General features: G+C 41.2%; 2 protein-coding genes across 2 annotated transcripts in view; both read right to left on the bottom strand.

Annotated features, from left to right (window-relative positions):
- The window catches only part of LOC134663691 (chromodomain-helicase-DNA-binding protein 9), a 275,973-nt gene that overhangs the window by 16,592 nt on the left and 246,919 nt on the right, over positions 1–12,462 (bottom strand). The window lies entirely within an intron of this gene.
- Positions 5,603–7,822, bottom strand: LOC134663681 (zinc finger protein SNAI2-like). The gene is made up of 2 exons (XM_063520127.1): positions 7,418–7,822; positions 5,603–7,129 (listed from the first exon to the last, which is right to left on the bottom strand). The coding sequence occupies exons 1-2, from the start codon at positions 7,611–7,613 to the stop codon at positions 6,162–6,164; spliced, it is 1,164 nt and encodes a 387-aa protein (XP_063376197.1). The 5' UTR covers positions 7,614–7,822; the 3' UTR covers positions 5,603–6,161.

Genomic DNA, 12,462 nt, shown 5'->3' with positions numbered 1-12,462 from the left:
CACATACCTAAACATTTGAGTACATTTTAACCGCAAAATTATATGATCAAATCTTAAATTGATGTTCTTAAATTTCAAGGAATTGTCGGAAATGGCACCTGTCGCCGTTATTAAGAGGAATTGCGAATTGACGTTGTAATATTCCTAAAATGTGAACTGTGAAGAGCATAAATTGTAGCATGTCATATCACGAGTGGGTTAGGTAATTTATTGAAAGGTGCGCTTTGAAATCGCGTTTATTTGTGCGCACGCGCCGGCGTCGACGCGCGACGTTACAAATCAAGCTTATCGGCGCGGCGACTCGGCCCATTGCCGCCGTCGGCCCTAAATCTAGACAGATCTAGGCTCACAGCCCCAACACCCGGCGCGTCTCCATACGCGTAAGCTTGCATAACCGAAGGACTGATCAATCGCTCCAAAGGCTACAAACAATAAGAAATACATAAATAATAGCAACTAGTTCTTCGTAAACGAGGTCAGAACGGTGTCGAAACTCATTCGCGTTATCAGCAAGCCGATCGTTTATAACTAATAGAAAAGTTCAAAGTTCTATTAGGCTATTAGGTGTGAACTCTAATTGGTACGGCATATCGCAGGTCGATCTGAGATTAGATAATCACGATGCAAATAGGAACAGAATTAATTAATGAGAATGCATTGGATTGGTGAAGGCGCACGTGCCGCGGCGGTGGCGGCGCGGCCAATCACGGCGCGTCGCGCGCGCACGCAGCACATCTCTGTTGCCTCTAATTGGCACTCGTGCGTGTACTCATGTGAATGTTGGTCTCTTCGCGACTGCTAAACTCCACACAACAAAGTACTCACCGTTGTTAACTAATGCACCATCCTCATTTGCTCCCACTGGCTCTCTTATCTGTCTCGACGGTGCTATCTTAAGTAATTAGTTTTATTAACGCCTTCACTTAGATTAGAATCTATGATACCCATGAGATCTCTGTATACCTAGGTCTAAGCCATATAATCCATAAATACTACACTTTAGGTACAGGTGTTCGTACTTATCATTGTCGCCTGCTTAATTCCTGACATTGGGAGCATTAATCATAGAACACATAGGTATGCCAAATAGTGCTTGATTATGATTAAGAGATATATGAAGTTACATAACAATTGTAAATTGAATTTTCCAAATACACCTTGCACGTGAATATAGCCGGAGGATAGTATCGCAATTCCAAACATTTCCACAGAAAAGTTCCGATATCTAAATGTTTAAGAAACGTGCATTTGCCTGACAGGGTCGGAGGTTAACTGCGGAGATTGTGATCATATTGGACAACTTTCTTACTGGCAAGCTACACGATAATGACATTACGTTTGATTAGGATAAAATTAGATATCGCTTGCGTCACAAAAACATTGACCCATGTCACCTTACATGAAACATTTAAGGACACTTATTATTTGGTATTCAATTAATCTTGAAAATTCGTATTTGTCGGGTTAGTGGCAATTGGTAACTACCGTAGAAACTATCTAAGAAAAAGTATACCTACCTATTGGAATATAAAAATTTATATCTCACACCTCATCAGATTATACTATTATATTTTAAAGTAGGTACCTACCCGGTCCTTTTTATATCTAAGTACTTACACAAGTGTATGTAAGTATGTATGTAGATATATTTATTCATTTCCGCTACCTGGAGGTTGTCTGGAATAGATCGCTTTTTAGCGATAAGATCGCATGTTGTTTTCTTCTATTGAGGTGTGCAATAGGAGTATTGTATTATAAAAAACTAGGAAGTTAAAACTCATTGAGAACTATAATCATTATTATATCTTCTGCAAGTTCTGCATGTCACTGTCATTTATGTTTGAAAAATGCGATAGCTAAACTAGACTATTTAGTAATTCGATCACTATAGAGCTCACCTGACTAGTAACAAGATTGAGTGCAAATTAATAAGGTCATGCATAGGGGTCATCCATTAATTACATCACACGTTTAGGGGGAGGGAGGGAGTCAAGAAAATGTGACATATTGTGACATGGGGGAGGGGGGAGACACAAACTTTGTGACGTCAGCGTCACTTTAACTTCATCAGTAACCGAAAATTTATTTAAATTATTTTCTTCGCTGTAAGTACATTTAAATAACAAGTTTTTAAAAGGATAATCGTTTTTATTCGTTGAATTTTCTTTCCTAAGCAGTTTTGGGTTATAAAATTACTAATAATTATATCGTCAAAAATATTTTGATAAAATATTAATAATACTTAGGTACTTAATTAATTCGATTTGGCGATTTCGTAGAAAAAATGTGACGTCACACTAGGGGGGAAGGGTTTGCCAAATGTGACCAAGTGGGACAAGGAGGGGGGAGGGGTCAAAAAACCTAGAAATTCGTGTGACGTAATTAATGGATGACCCCATACATACTACTGACGGGACGGAGCGTTTTGAGATATCGCTACTTTTAATAAAAAAATTAACAAAAGCACACGAAATAATAATTAGGTGCGATGATTAAACTAGCTATTGCAACATTGTAAGAGCATGTGTAGCTAATATAGAATGAAGGGATTTGGCCGGGTACGGGTAAGCGGGAGCAGCCCGGTGACCTCGTGGCCGGGTGACCGTCGGCCTGGCGCCCACCGTCTAATGCCTCTCTGTCCGACCCACATCCGTGCCCGCTAACCGCCAACCTATTGTCTCCGATTAACTCGCTGCGGCTATAAATGATTTCAAGCTTTGTTTACTAGAAATTTATAGTGCCGCTGCACATTGTTTTAATTGTGTTTGCTATAGTTAGGGAGGCGAATAGGGGAATTTTCGGCAATACTCGAGCGTGGCAGTTTAAGATATGAGAGATACCTTAGACCTAATAGAACAACCTTGTAAAGTATTTAGCTCTATATGTAGTGACGCGCGCCTAGGATAGACGATCAGATTAGTAAAAAAAAATGGATAGTCTGAAATACTCGAGCGCGTCAGATTAAGATATTGGGGGTTGATTTTAGTGTTTAAAGACTAAATTTAACTAATCTGACGATAAGTCCTTGACGCCGCCGAGATAGAGGGTCGCGAACTTGTAAAAAAAAAACGTTAATCCGGCATTCTCGAGCGCGATTTTTTATTTTTTTATTTTGAAGAATATAATCTAAAACTTACTAAAAATACAAAATCTGCCGGTTTCCGCATGACCGGAAGTGTGGAGGAGCCATTTCGTCTTCCTAAGAACGCGTTGCGGCATATAAGTCGCGAACGATACATTTTACAAAAAAAAAGTTTAAATAAACAAAAAAGGTAATTTTATTTTACACCAAAAAGGTCTCTTTACATAAGAAAGGAAAAAAAAGAAACCAAACCAAACCAAAAAACCTTTTTCGGTCAGATTAAGAGAACCCACCAACATTTTTGTCAGATTAAAAAAATATGCTTTCAGGATACCGAGATAAACCTCCCCTATGAAAATCTGACGCGCTCGAGTATTTCAAAAAAACTTTTTTTTTCTGCATTTTCAAAAATTCATCGCAACTTATCGTCACGCCGAAATCGTCAGTTTTTTTAAAGGAAGCTTCCTTGGGGCCTACTTAACACCCCTTCCGAAAATCTGACGCGCTCGAGTAAATTTTTTTTTTTTTGCATTTTTGACTACTGTATATGCCTACCCCCACCACGCAAACCGGCAGATTAGTATACCGTTGTTATCAGAGGCACTCGGGGCATACGTAGTATGAATATCTGACGCGCTCGAGAATGCCCAAGTAACTGTTTTTTTTAACATTTTTGAAAAACCGTACACGCCAAACCCACCGCTAAAATGGTTTTTGCCATACGAGCTTTTCTTTTCGAAATTATTTTATCTTTCGATTTTGATAGGTCTCGACGGCGCCGTTGAATTACGCCATTTAGCTACCTCGCCTCCCTAACTACTAGCAACATGTTGTAGGCGCGTTTGGTTTTATTAGGAACCAGTTGTTTCTTATTGGTAAGACTGTTCTTATTGGAATATAAAATTCAGTGTTATGCTACCATTTTTCACGTACCTATAGGTACACTAATTTCGTACAAAGTTTCGTTCGTGAAGGAAAACATCGGTGATTTAGACACTGGTTTCTGGTTTCAGGCGTTCGATCAAACCAATTGTACCTACCTACCGTTTTTGGTTGAAGAAATGTCACTTTTGACCCTGATAGGATCAGTATCATATTAGAAACAGATTAAATAACAAAAACTCGAATTGGCCTCTATAGAAAGCTTCACATTCAAAAGCTAATTATTTCACAATATTTAAGATACGTATGAGATATTTCTCATTATTCCATTATTTCTGCTAGTTATTTTTTATTGTTTACTCAACTCGTAATTTAATAAATTCTGTCTAATAAATATACTTTTCCTTCCGCATCCTTCAATTTTAAGTGAGGCATGACTTCAAGAAATAAGTGCGCTCAGTTATCCCGAATTAAGGTGACAGTCCATTTCCAACGACAGCTGCATTACTGTTCATTTTACTATGGAAATTGACAATAACAGCGACGCGTTTATTACTAGTAGTGCAGATGCAGTCAGAAATGGAATGTTACCATTAAGTACTTATGCGAGATTTCTTACAAGACATTTTCTTTCGTGGACGTATACTTACATTGTCGGATTTCCTTATATCGAAATTCGAAAAGATCTTGAAACAAATAATATTCTTTGGATTAAGATCTTTTTTTTATCCGTGTTTACCTTAACGAAAAAAGTATATTGAATGGTATTATCAATTCAGAGCGAAAGAGATGCGGTGCCGGTGGTGACCGCGTGAAATTGACGTTTGGAGCAATGAGTTTTTCGGAACTTAATGTACGGAATATATATGTTTATCACTAGCTTTTCAATGAAGAACAGCATCGTATATGTGTAGTCCCCAACCCGCGTTGGGCCAGCGTGGGAACTATAGCCCAAGTTTATATGCTGATTTATTTAATTATATAATAGTTTGAGCTATATTATAGTTATCGCCTAAGACTCCTGTTTTTAGTAAAAGGTCGTAAGTGTCGCAAAGATACGCCCGTTTGCTTTTTTTTAACGAACGGAATTTACGGAACCGTGCATTATGCGTGTTTGGCTAGAACTTTTTTCTCGTAGGTTATGATTATTAAAATTTACATTACGTATGATCGGAACAATTGATCTCAAGAATTGTAAATACGAAAACTCGTAAGTACGTGTTGTCTGTATCTTAGTTACTTGGCCAAAAAATCACCTCATACTACATACTCATAGGTATGATAACTTTATCATATCAATTAGTAGTACCTAAGCAAGTTTAATATTGGCTAATACTCCTTATATTGGTAATGCCTCATACTCTTTCTTTAATAGGTCTGATCCAATGTAATTAAATGTTTTCAAAATAATGGTATTAGAATGTTATTTAACGATAAATTCGTTCGGCTATGACTACTTACAGCGATCGGTTTGTATCGCAAACAAAACATGGAACCCTATCAAATACGAGAGCGGCCTGGGCCCCGCCAGCCCTGACTTTTATTCCCAAACTTTCTATTGTTTGATTTTGTAGAACTTTCCCACGTTTATGTTGAGTGGGAATCGAAGTAAGAGGGTGATTAATAGAAAATAATTAATTCATTTTCAATGTAGTATACTTTATTATTCTCTGATTTAGAGGTAACAGAAAGGAACGCAATTCGGCAGTCGGCTTAAATATAGCCTCGTGAGTAGGTGTCGCATGTTTAATATAGCTTTAATTTAAATAATACCGTCTTATAAACATACTGCTATAATTTTCATGAAATATATTATTGTATTATAATTAAGGCACTTTGTACATGGCTTAGGATACGAATATATTAAACAAGTGTATGACACTCGGCAAATGCCACATGACTAGCGAAGCCGCTGGTTTGGCGGCGAGATATCTCTGTGATATCCAACTTATCCTAACTTACAATAATTATCGTATGCAATATATGTATATTGGTCCCTTACAGCACTTGTAACAAAATACTTAAAACTAGTATTTACAAATAATCTATGCACACAATTTCTTCTCAAAACATTTACAAAGTTTAAATAATTAGAAATATTTAAGGATAGTTTAAGATTTTTAAAGGTGATAACAGCGAGTGATAGTAGTTTGAAAACGAGATCTCAACTTCTGCAAATACGGCTAAGTCAGTCTTTTCAGTAGGCATGAATGGTCGGCGTCGGTTGGTGCGACTGGTGCGCGTGCGCCGCGGGCAGCGCTTCGGGCCGGTACTCGAAGGGCGGGCTGCCGGGGCTGCCGCACCCGCTCTCCAAGTGTTTGCTCAGCAACGACATCCGGGAGAATGTCTTGCCGCACCCGGAACACGAGTACTTCTTAACATCAGAGTGCGTCTGCAGGTGAGCTCGCAGGTTCGATCTGTCGGCGAACGCCCGGCGGCAGTGGTGGCAAGAAAACGGTTTTTCTCCAGTGTGGGTGCGAATGTGACCCTGGAGGAGCCAAGGTCTAGAGAAAGCCTTTCCACATAAGTGGCACTTGCAGGGCAGTGTGTGCGTACGGATGTGCATCTTGAGGGCTCCCAGCGAAGTGTATACTTTTGCGCAATACTTGCAGCTGAAGGATTTGCGCGCGAGACTCCCCTCGGCGGCCGCGCAGTGATATTGCTGATGCTTAGAGAGACCGGAATAAGTGGAGTAAGACTTTGCACAATCTGGGCACTGGTAGCGAGGGCGTCTCTGGCCGGACACAGATACTCCGGAGTCTGAAGATACTGAGCCGGGAGACCGGAGATCTTCGGGACATGGAGGAGGCGAAATAGAAGACGGTGGGGACGCAGGCGAATATCGGGAATAAAGGTGAGAATGGACCGGCGGTGATAGGGAGGGCGCGGTTGGGTAAATTTCTTCCATTGGGTAGGGGGCGTAGAGTGCAGGTAGATAGGCGTACTGAGGTGTGGGGCGTGCGAGTTCGATCGGCGCCGGAGTGGGTTCCAGGCGAGCTCTGCAGGCGGCGAGGTACTCCAGCTGGTGCTGGGGCCACTCGCGGGGCTCCGACTTGATGGCAGCTGCGGCCACTGGCGACGACGCCTTATTTGGGTAATTGCCGGTCTTCGATAAGTCTTCTGGTTTCGTGCTCAGGTTTTCTGGTTCGTCATTTTCCGAAACACCTATAGACAAAAGAAATGTTTCGTTAGCAACGAACAAAAAAATATCAGTTATCTACTACCAATAAAATATTACTTTTTTTCTGAGACTTAATCTACTAGTATTACTATCTTTTTCTGAGATTTAAAGTTTATATGATAATTAAACACAAACAAAAATTGATTCAATAGTAAGTACAGCTGTCATCTTTATGTGAAAAACCACCCAAGATAATTTCTATGCCGGTGTCGCTATTTAGATATAATTAAGACATACTCTCAGTTATATAAGAAATATTATTAAGTACTTACAAGTAGGATAGTCATAATAAAGTGTAGTGGCGAGGTGGGCGGGGTGCGGCGGCGTAGTGGGCGGCGTGGCCGGCCGCTCCTCCCGCACCAACACCGGCCGCTCCTCCCGCACCAACACCGGCCGCTTCTTCAGCGGACAGTGCGCATATTTTTTCGTCATCATTGCGCGAGAATTTTGCGAATCCTCAACGAGCATCTTCACTTTTTCACAAGCACTTAACAAAGAATTATTTTTATTAAACGTCCGGTATAATATCGTATCACAAGTTCACAAATGTAACAGTCCAAAACATGTACGTTGCGCCGGAGTCGTAATAGCGGAGTCGTGTTCGGGACGCGAGTGACGTGTGCGCTCGTCGACGTCCGGAGCTCGGGTGTGGTGCGGTGAGGGAAGGCCGCGCTTATATGCGCTCCCCGGCAGCGACGGCCAGGTGGCGGCGGGTAGTCCGCGCACGTGCGCTGCGCCCAATCGGCGGCGGGCGCGGGGCCGCGGCCAATAGCGGCGCGGCGCGGCGCGGGGCGGCGGCGGCACCTGCGCCGCCGCACCCGGCGAGCTGCCTCTCGTGCGATATGCCCAGCTTCAGCACCGGTGTGCAGCCACATACCCACACACCAGCCACCAGTTTTTTGTCCATCCTGAGGTTAAGCACCTTTGAACTGCGCATTCGAATGCTCTTTAGGACGGATCCAATTTCCTAACGAACTTTTCGTCAGTTAATAAGACATGTTACAGATGTAGTACATCATTGTTTTCCATCGTATTTTCTCAGAAACGTTCGTATTTGTCATGCTACTTCAGTCAAACTTTTGTACCTGCATGAAATAGCAAGACACATTCGTACGTTTCCGTGAAAATACGATGGAAAATAATTATGCACTACATCTGTAGCGATAATCGAGAAAGTTTGTATGGATCAAATGACCACCCCAACCAATGTATCCTCTTAACAGACAGATACATAGTGAAACCTGTGAAACACATTAAGTAATTTTATGGATGCACCGATGAGTAATACATCATGTGTAAGATCTATTGAAACAAAAGATGTGTTTATCACCACAATAGCTTGGTTGCCAGTCAGTACCTATATATGCTTAACTAAGCAAAAATGGCAGTCATCTGACACCGCGATGACACACGAGCAAGCGCCTCATGCCATACCTAATGTTCTTTGTGATATGGGACATCGTATCGTACTTTGTGACCTTGTCCTCCTTCCTGTGCGAAATATTATTATTTTTATTGAATAATCCTCGAAAGCCGAGATTACACGGTCTTGCATCGGTGAGTAGGTATGTAGTTAAGTACTTGGCAATTATATTACCTACTTGCAAAGCTGTTGCATAATACAAACCACAAAAAATATTAATATACTTAATGTAAAAAAGTCTACATATATTACTTAAAGTAAACAAACAAAACCACGCGACTCGGTCATTCATTAGCCTAATAGAGAGAAAAAAAACCCGACCAAGTGCGAGTCGGACCCGACCACCGAGTGGCACCGAGGGTTCCGTACAAGTTAAACGTTGTATTTATTTTTAATAATTTATAGTTTTTGGATTATTCTTTGTACTTGTAGTGTAAGATCAACTTACTTGGCGAATTTCATATTTCTAGGTCAGCGGGAAGTATACCCTATAAATTTTGATTCCCTTGAGAGTATCGAAATATACCTACGTTTTTTGCAGCATAAACGGCCGTATTTTTTTTTTACGTTAACTTAGAAGTCTTTTTTTTTTACAGCTTCAAGGGGCTGTAGATCTGAGTATATAAGGTTTTAATTTCAACTCGATACCTATACCTCCCCGCGTTCCTGAGATAAAGGGCCGTGACATACAGACGGAGTAGACACAACAAAGTGATTCTATATTGTATAAGGCTTACGTTTTTCCTTTTGAGGTACGGGACCTTAATAATAATATAATTTTTTATCCAATCTTATTTAGTAATTGTGTTTTTTTAATTTATGATTGGTTGAATGTGTAACTGACCTATTAATTAAACATCCATAAACCTAGTTATAAATCAGAACATCAGAATCTCACTTTCTATTCAATGAAATGCCTATCTGTAATCATTTAATACTTAATAGGCAGCCTAGAATCAACCAAGATTCAAATCTATATGAAAGTTCAATCACAAATATGACAGACAAAGTGATGAAGCTAATTTATTATCATAAGCAGCAAAGATAACTTCAGTGAGGGAGGCCTCAGGCCTGTGGGAAAACTTTATTAATGGACGCAGATAATTGTAATCTGATCATTGCAAGAATACGACGACTATCTGTCTCGGGAACTGTGCGTCCGAAGAGAGTCCACGGCGACACGATAACAATAATAACGTGTGGATTTGTGTAACCGGAAACATTCGGAACCAGTTTTTGCCACAAAACGATAACAAAGGTACCTACTTCCTTATGTATCAAATCAAACAAGATACGCTGCGAACCCCTTCGGAACGCGGAACTGTAACGACCATGCTCTTTGTTATGTTTTTTGCAACCCGTTTATTCTCACAGGTCACAGTTACAGGGACACTGGTTAATTTAGGAATTCTCACAGAAGAAAAGTGTTCGTTATAAATAATGCCACAATGAGAACAAAGCGATGTAGTCTGGCTGTCATAAAATGGCATTATATGTTCGTGCTCGCTAAGGTGTCAAGCGATTCAAAATTTAGTATCTAATGCAATCGCGACATTTATGTGATGACACATTACTAGGTGTTTAAGGAAATATAGTTTAGCTAGAGCAAAGTGCTGACTCTTCAACCCATACCAATGTTCACAGATCAGATAATCGCATCACGATGACGTGCTTGCTACGTGTAGAGAAATTCGCAGAATGACTCAGCCGATATATGTGTCAAGGGATCGACATGAAATGGACATCAATTGCTCGATTATGCAGTGCCGCCGTGACTAATCGCGATGTTCGCTGGCCAACATTATCGCCTAATTCAGACCAGAATGCAATATAAAAGATCCCTTGCCCCGGTTAAAATTTCTCAGTATCTCTTATTTAGGCAGTTATCATGAATATTATAACGGGCTTAATTGGTTTTGGTATTAAGAACCTTTACATACTTTTCTGCTGGGTTGCTATAAAAGGAATCTGGGTGACCGACGTTGTCGTTGGTCGTCATTATTGTTATTGTAAAGATTAACTATGTGAGAAATAGCTTGTAGTTTCTTTATTTTTAGATGGATTTTTCGTTTTCTCCTGGGGTGTGATACGAATTCTCAGAGAACTATCTATAAAAACAATGTTCATTGAGTAGCAAAACATTAGTGCACGTATATTAATTAACTTGTTTACTCTATAGCTAGCATTTTTCTTATCATGGGAAAATTAATTTCTACCTACAGCTCACTAATAACTTGTGTTTGTCGTTTAGGAAAACAAATAACTACCCGATGGTCAACAAGGCGGTGTCATTCATTACCGCCTAATTAGTTTAAGACCTTGTGAAATTAATAATTTGTTATCTCACTTTACGCTTGGGAAACGTAAACAATCCGTCGGAAGATGCTTGACGGTAAACAACACATTAAGTAAATAATTCTTACATCGGAATTACTATCGTCGTCCTAATGAACTCTTTATTGCCATTACTCGCGGTAAAATTTGGAATAATATGTTTGTTTTTCTTTTTCATTCATTCACTTCCTGCCGATAGTGATTAATGAATATTAGTTAAATTATTAGGTCCCATTTAGTATATTCAATATGGCTTTCGCCGAGGTCGGTCTACTCGGGATCTTTTAGCGTATGTCACGCACTGCTGCGGCGAGGCCATCGAGAGGAACGGTGAAACACTTGCTGTTTCACTGGACATCTCGAAGGCCTTTGACAGGGTTTGGCACGCAAGTCTCCTTAGCAAGCTTCCTGCATACGGCATCCCTGCTGACTTTTGTAGCTGGCTATCTGATTTCTTGAGTGAACGGTCGATCAGAGTAGTTATTGATGGCTGCTCTTCGGACCTCATGGCCATTGACGCCGGTGTTCCTCAGAGGTCTGTTCTCTCCGCAACCCTTTTCCTGCTCCACATTAACGACATGCTGCAACCCAGCATTGTAGGTTATGCAGATGACAGTACGGTTGTTGAGAGATATTTGGCTAGTGCAGGGGACAGCAGGGAGGATATACGTTCACAGAGAGAGGCCATGGTTGAGCGAATGAACTTGACCCTTAGTCTCGTTTCCCAGTGGGGTGATGACAATCTGGTCACGTTCAATGCCTCCAAAACGCAGACGTGTCTATTTTCCGCAAAACGGAGTCCATTCGACCTGACTCCTTCTTTCCGGGGTGCATCTGTACCTATTACCGACAGCCTGGAACTCCTCGGCATGGAGCTGAGTTCAGTCCTCAGCTTCGGCAGCTTCATTGAGTCTAAAGCACAAACTGCGGCCAGAAAGCTGGGCGTCCTAAATAAGGTGAAGCGATACTTCACACCTGGATAGCTTCTAACACTTTACAAAGCTCAAGTCCGGTCGTGTATGGAGTATTGCAGCCACCTGTGGGATGGCTCAGCTAAATACCAACTCGCCGCTTTGGACTCAGTGGAGCGCAGAGCCAGGAGGATGATTGGCGCCAAGAAGCTAACGGCTAAGCTTCAGTCTTTGGCCCATCGGCGGAAAGTCGCCAGCCTGTCGGTATTCTACAGGTTGCACTTCGGGGAGTGTGCCCAAGAGCTACACGAGCTTATTCCACCGTCCCCATTCTACCATCGGACTTTTAGACGCACGGCCGGTTTCCATCCTTACTTGGTAGATATTCCACCAATTCGCACGAAGCGCTTTGCTTCTACTTTCCTTATGCGCACTGCCAAGGAATGGAATTCCTTGCCGGCGTCTATATTTCCGTGTTCTTATAACCCGGCAACCTTCAAATCAAGAGTGAACAGGCACCTTCTGGGCGAGCTCGCTCCATCGTAGGCCACGTCTACGCCTCGGCTAGTCTGTGGCCATGAGTAAGCCCATTCATAATAAAAAAAAAAAAATCTTAATACGTATACATACTTATATTCTACCGTAATAT

This window comes from Cydia fagiglandana, chromosome 4 (genome assembly GCF_963556715.1).
Source record: "Cydia fagiglandana chromosome 4, ilCydFagi1.1, whole genome shotgun sequence".
In the NCBI taxonomy this organism is placed as follows: Eukaryota; Metazoa; Arthropoda; class Insecta; order Lepidoptera; family Tortricidae; genus Cydia; species Cydia fagiglandana.
This window is presented reverse-complemented; position numbering and strand designations above follow the sequence as displayed.

Bases quoted from the DNA above. Each gene is read 5' to 3' on its own strand.
- LOC134663681 (XM_063520127.1), bottom strand. From the start codon at position 7,613: ATGCTCGTTGAGGATTCGCAAAATTCTCGCGCAATGATGACGAAAAAA. The intron at 7,130-7,417 runs GTAAGTACTTAA...TTTTGTCTATAG, and splicing joins TTATTATGACTATCCTACTT to GTGTTTCGGAAAATGACGAA.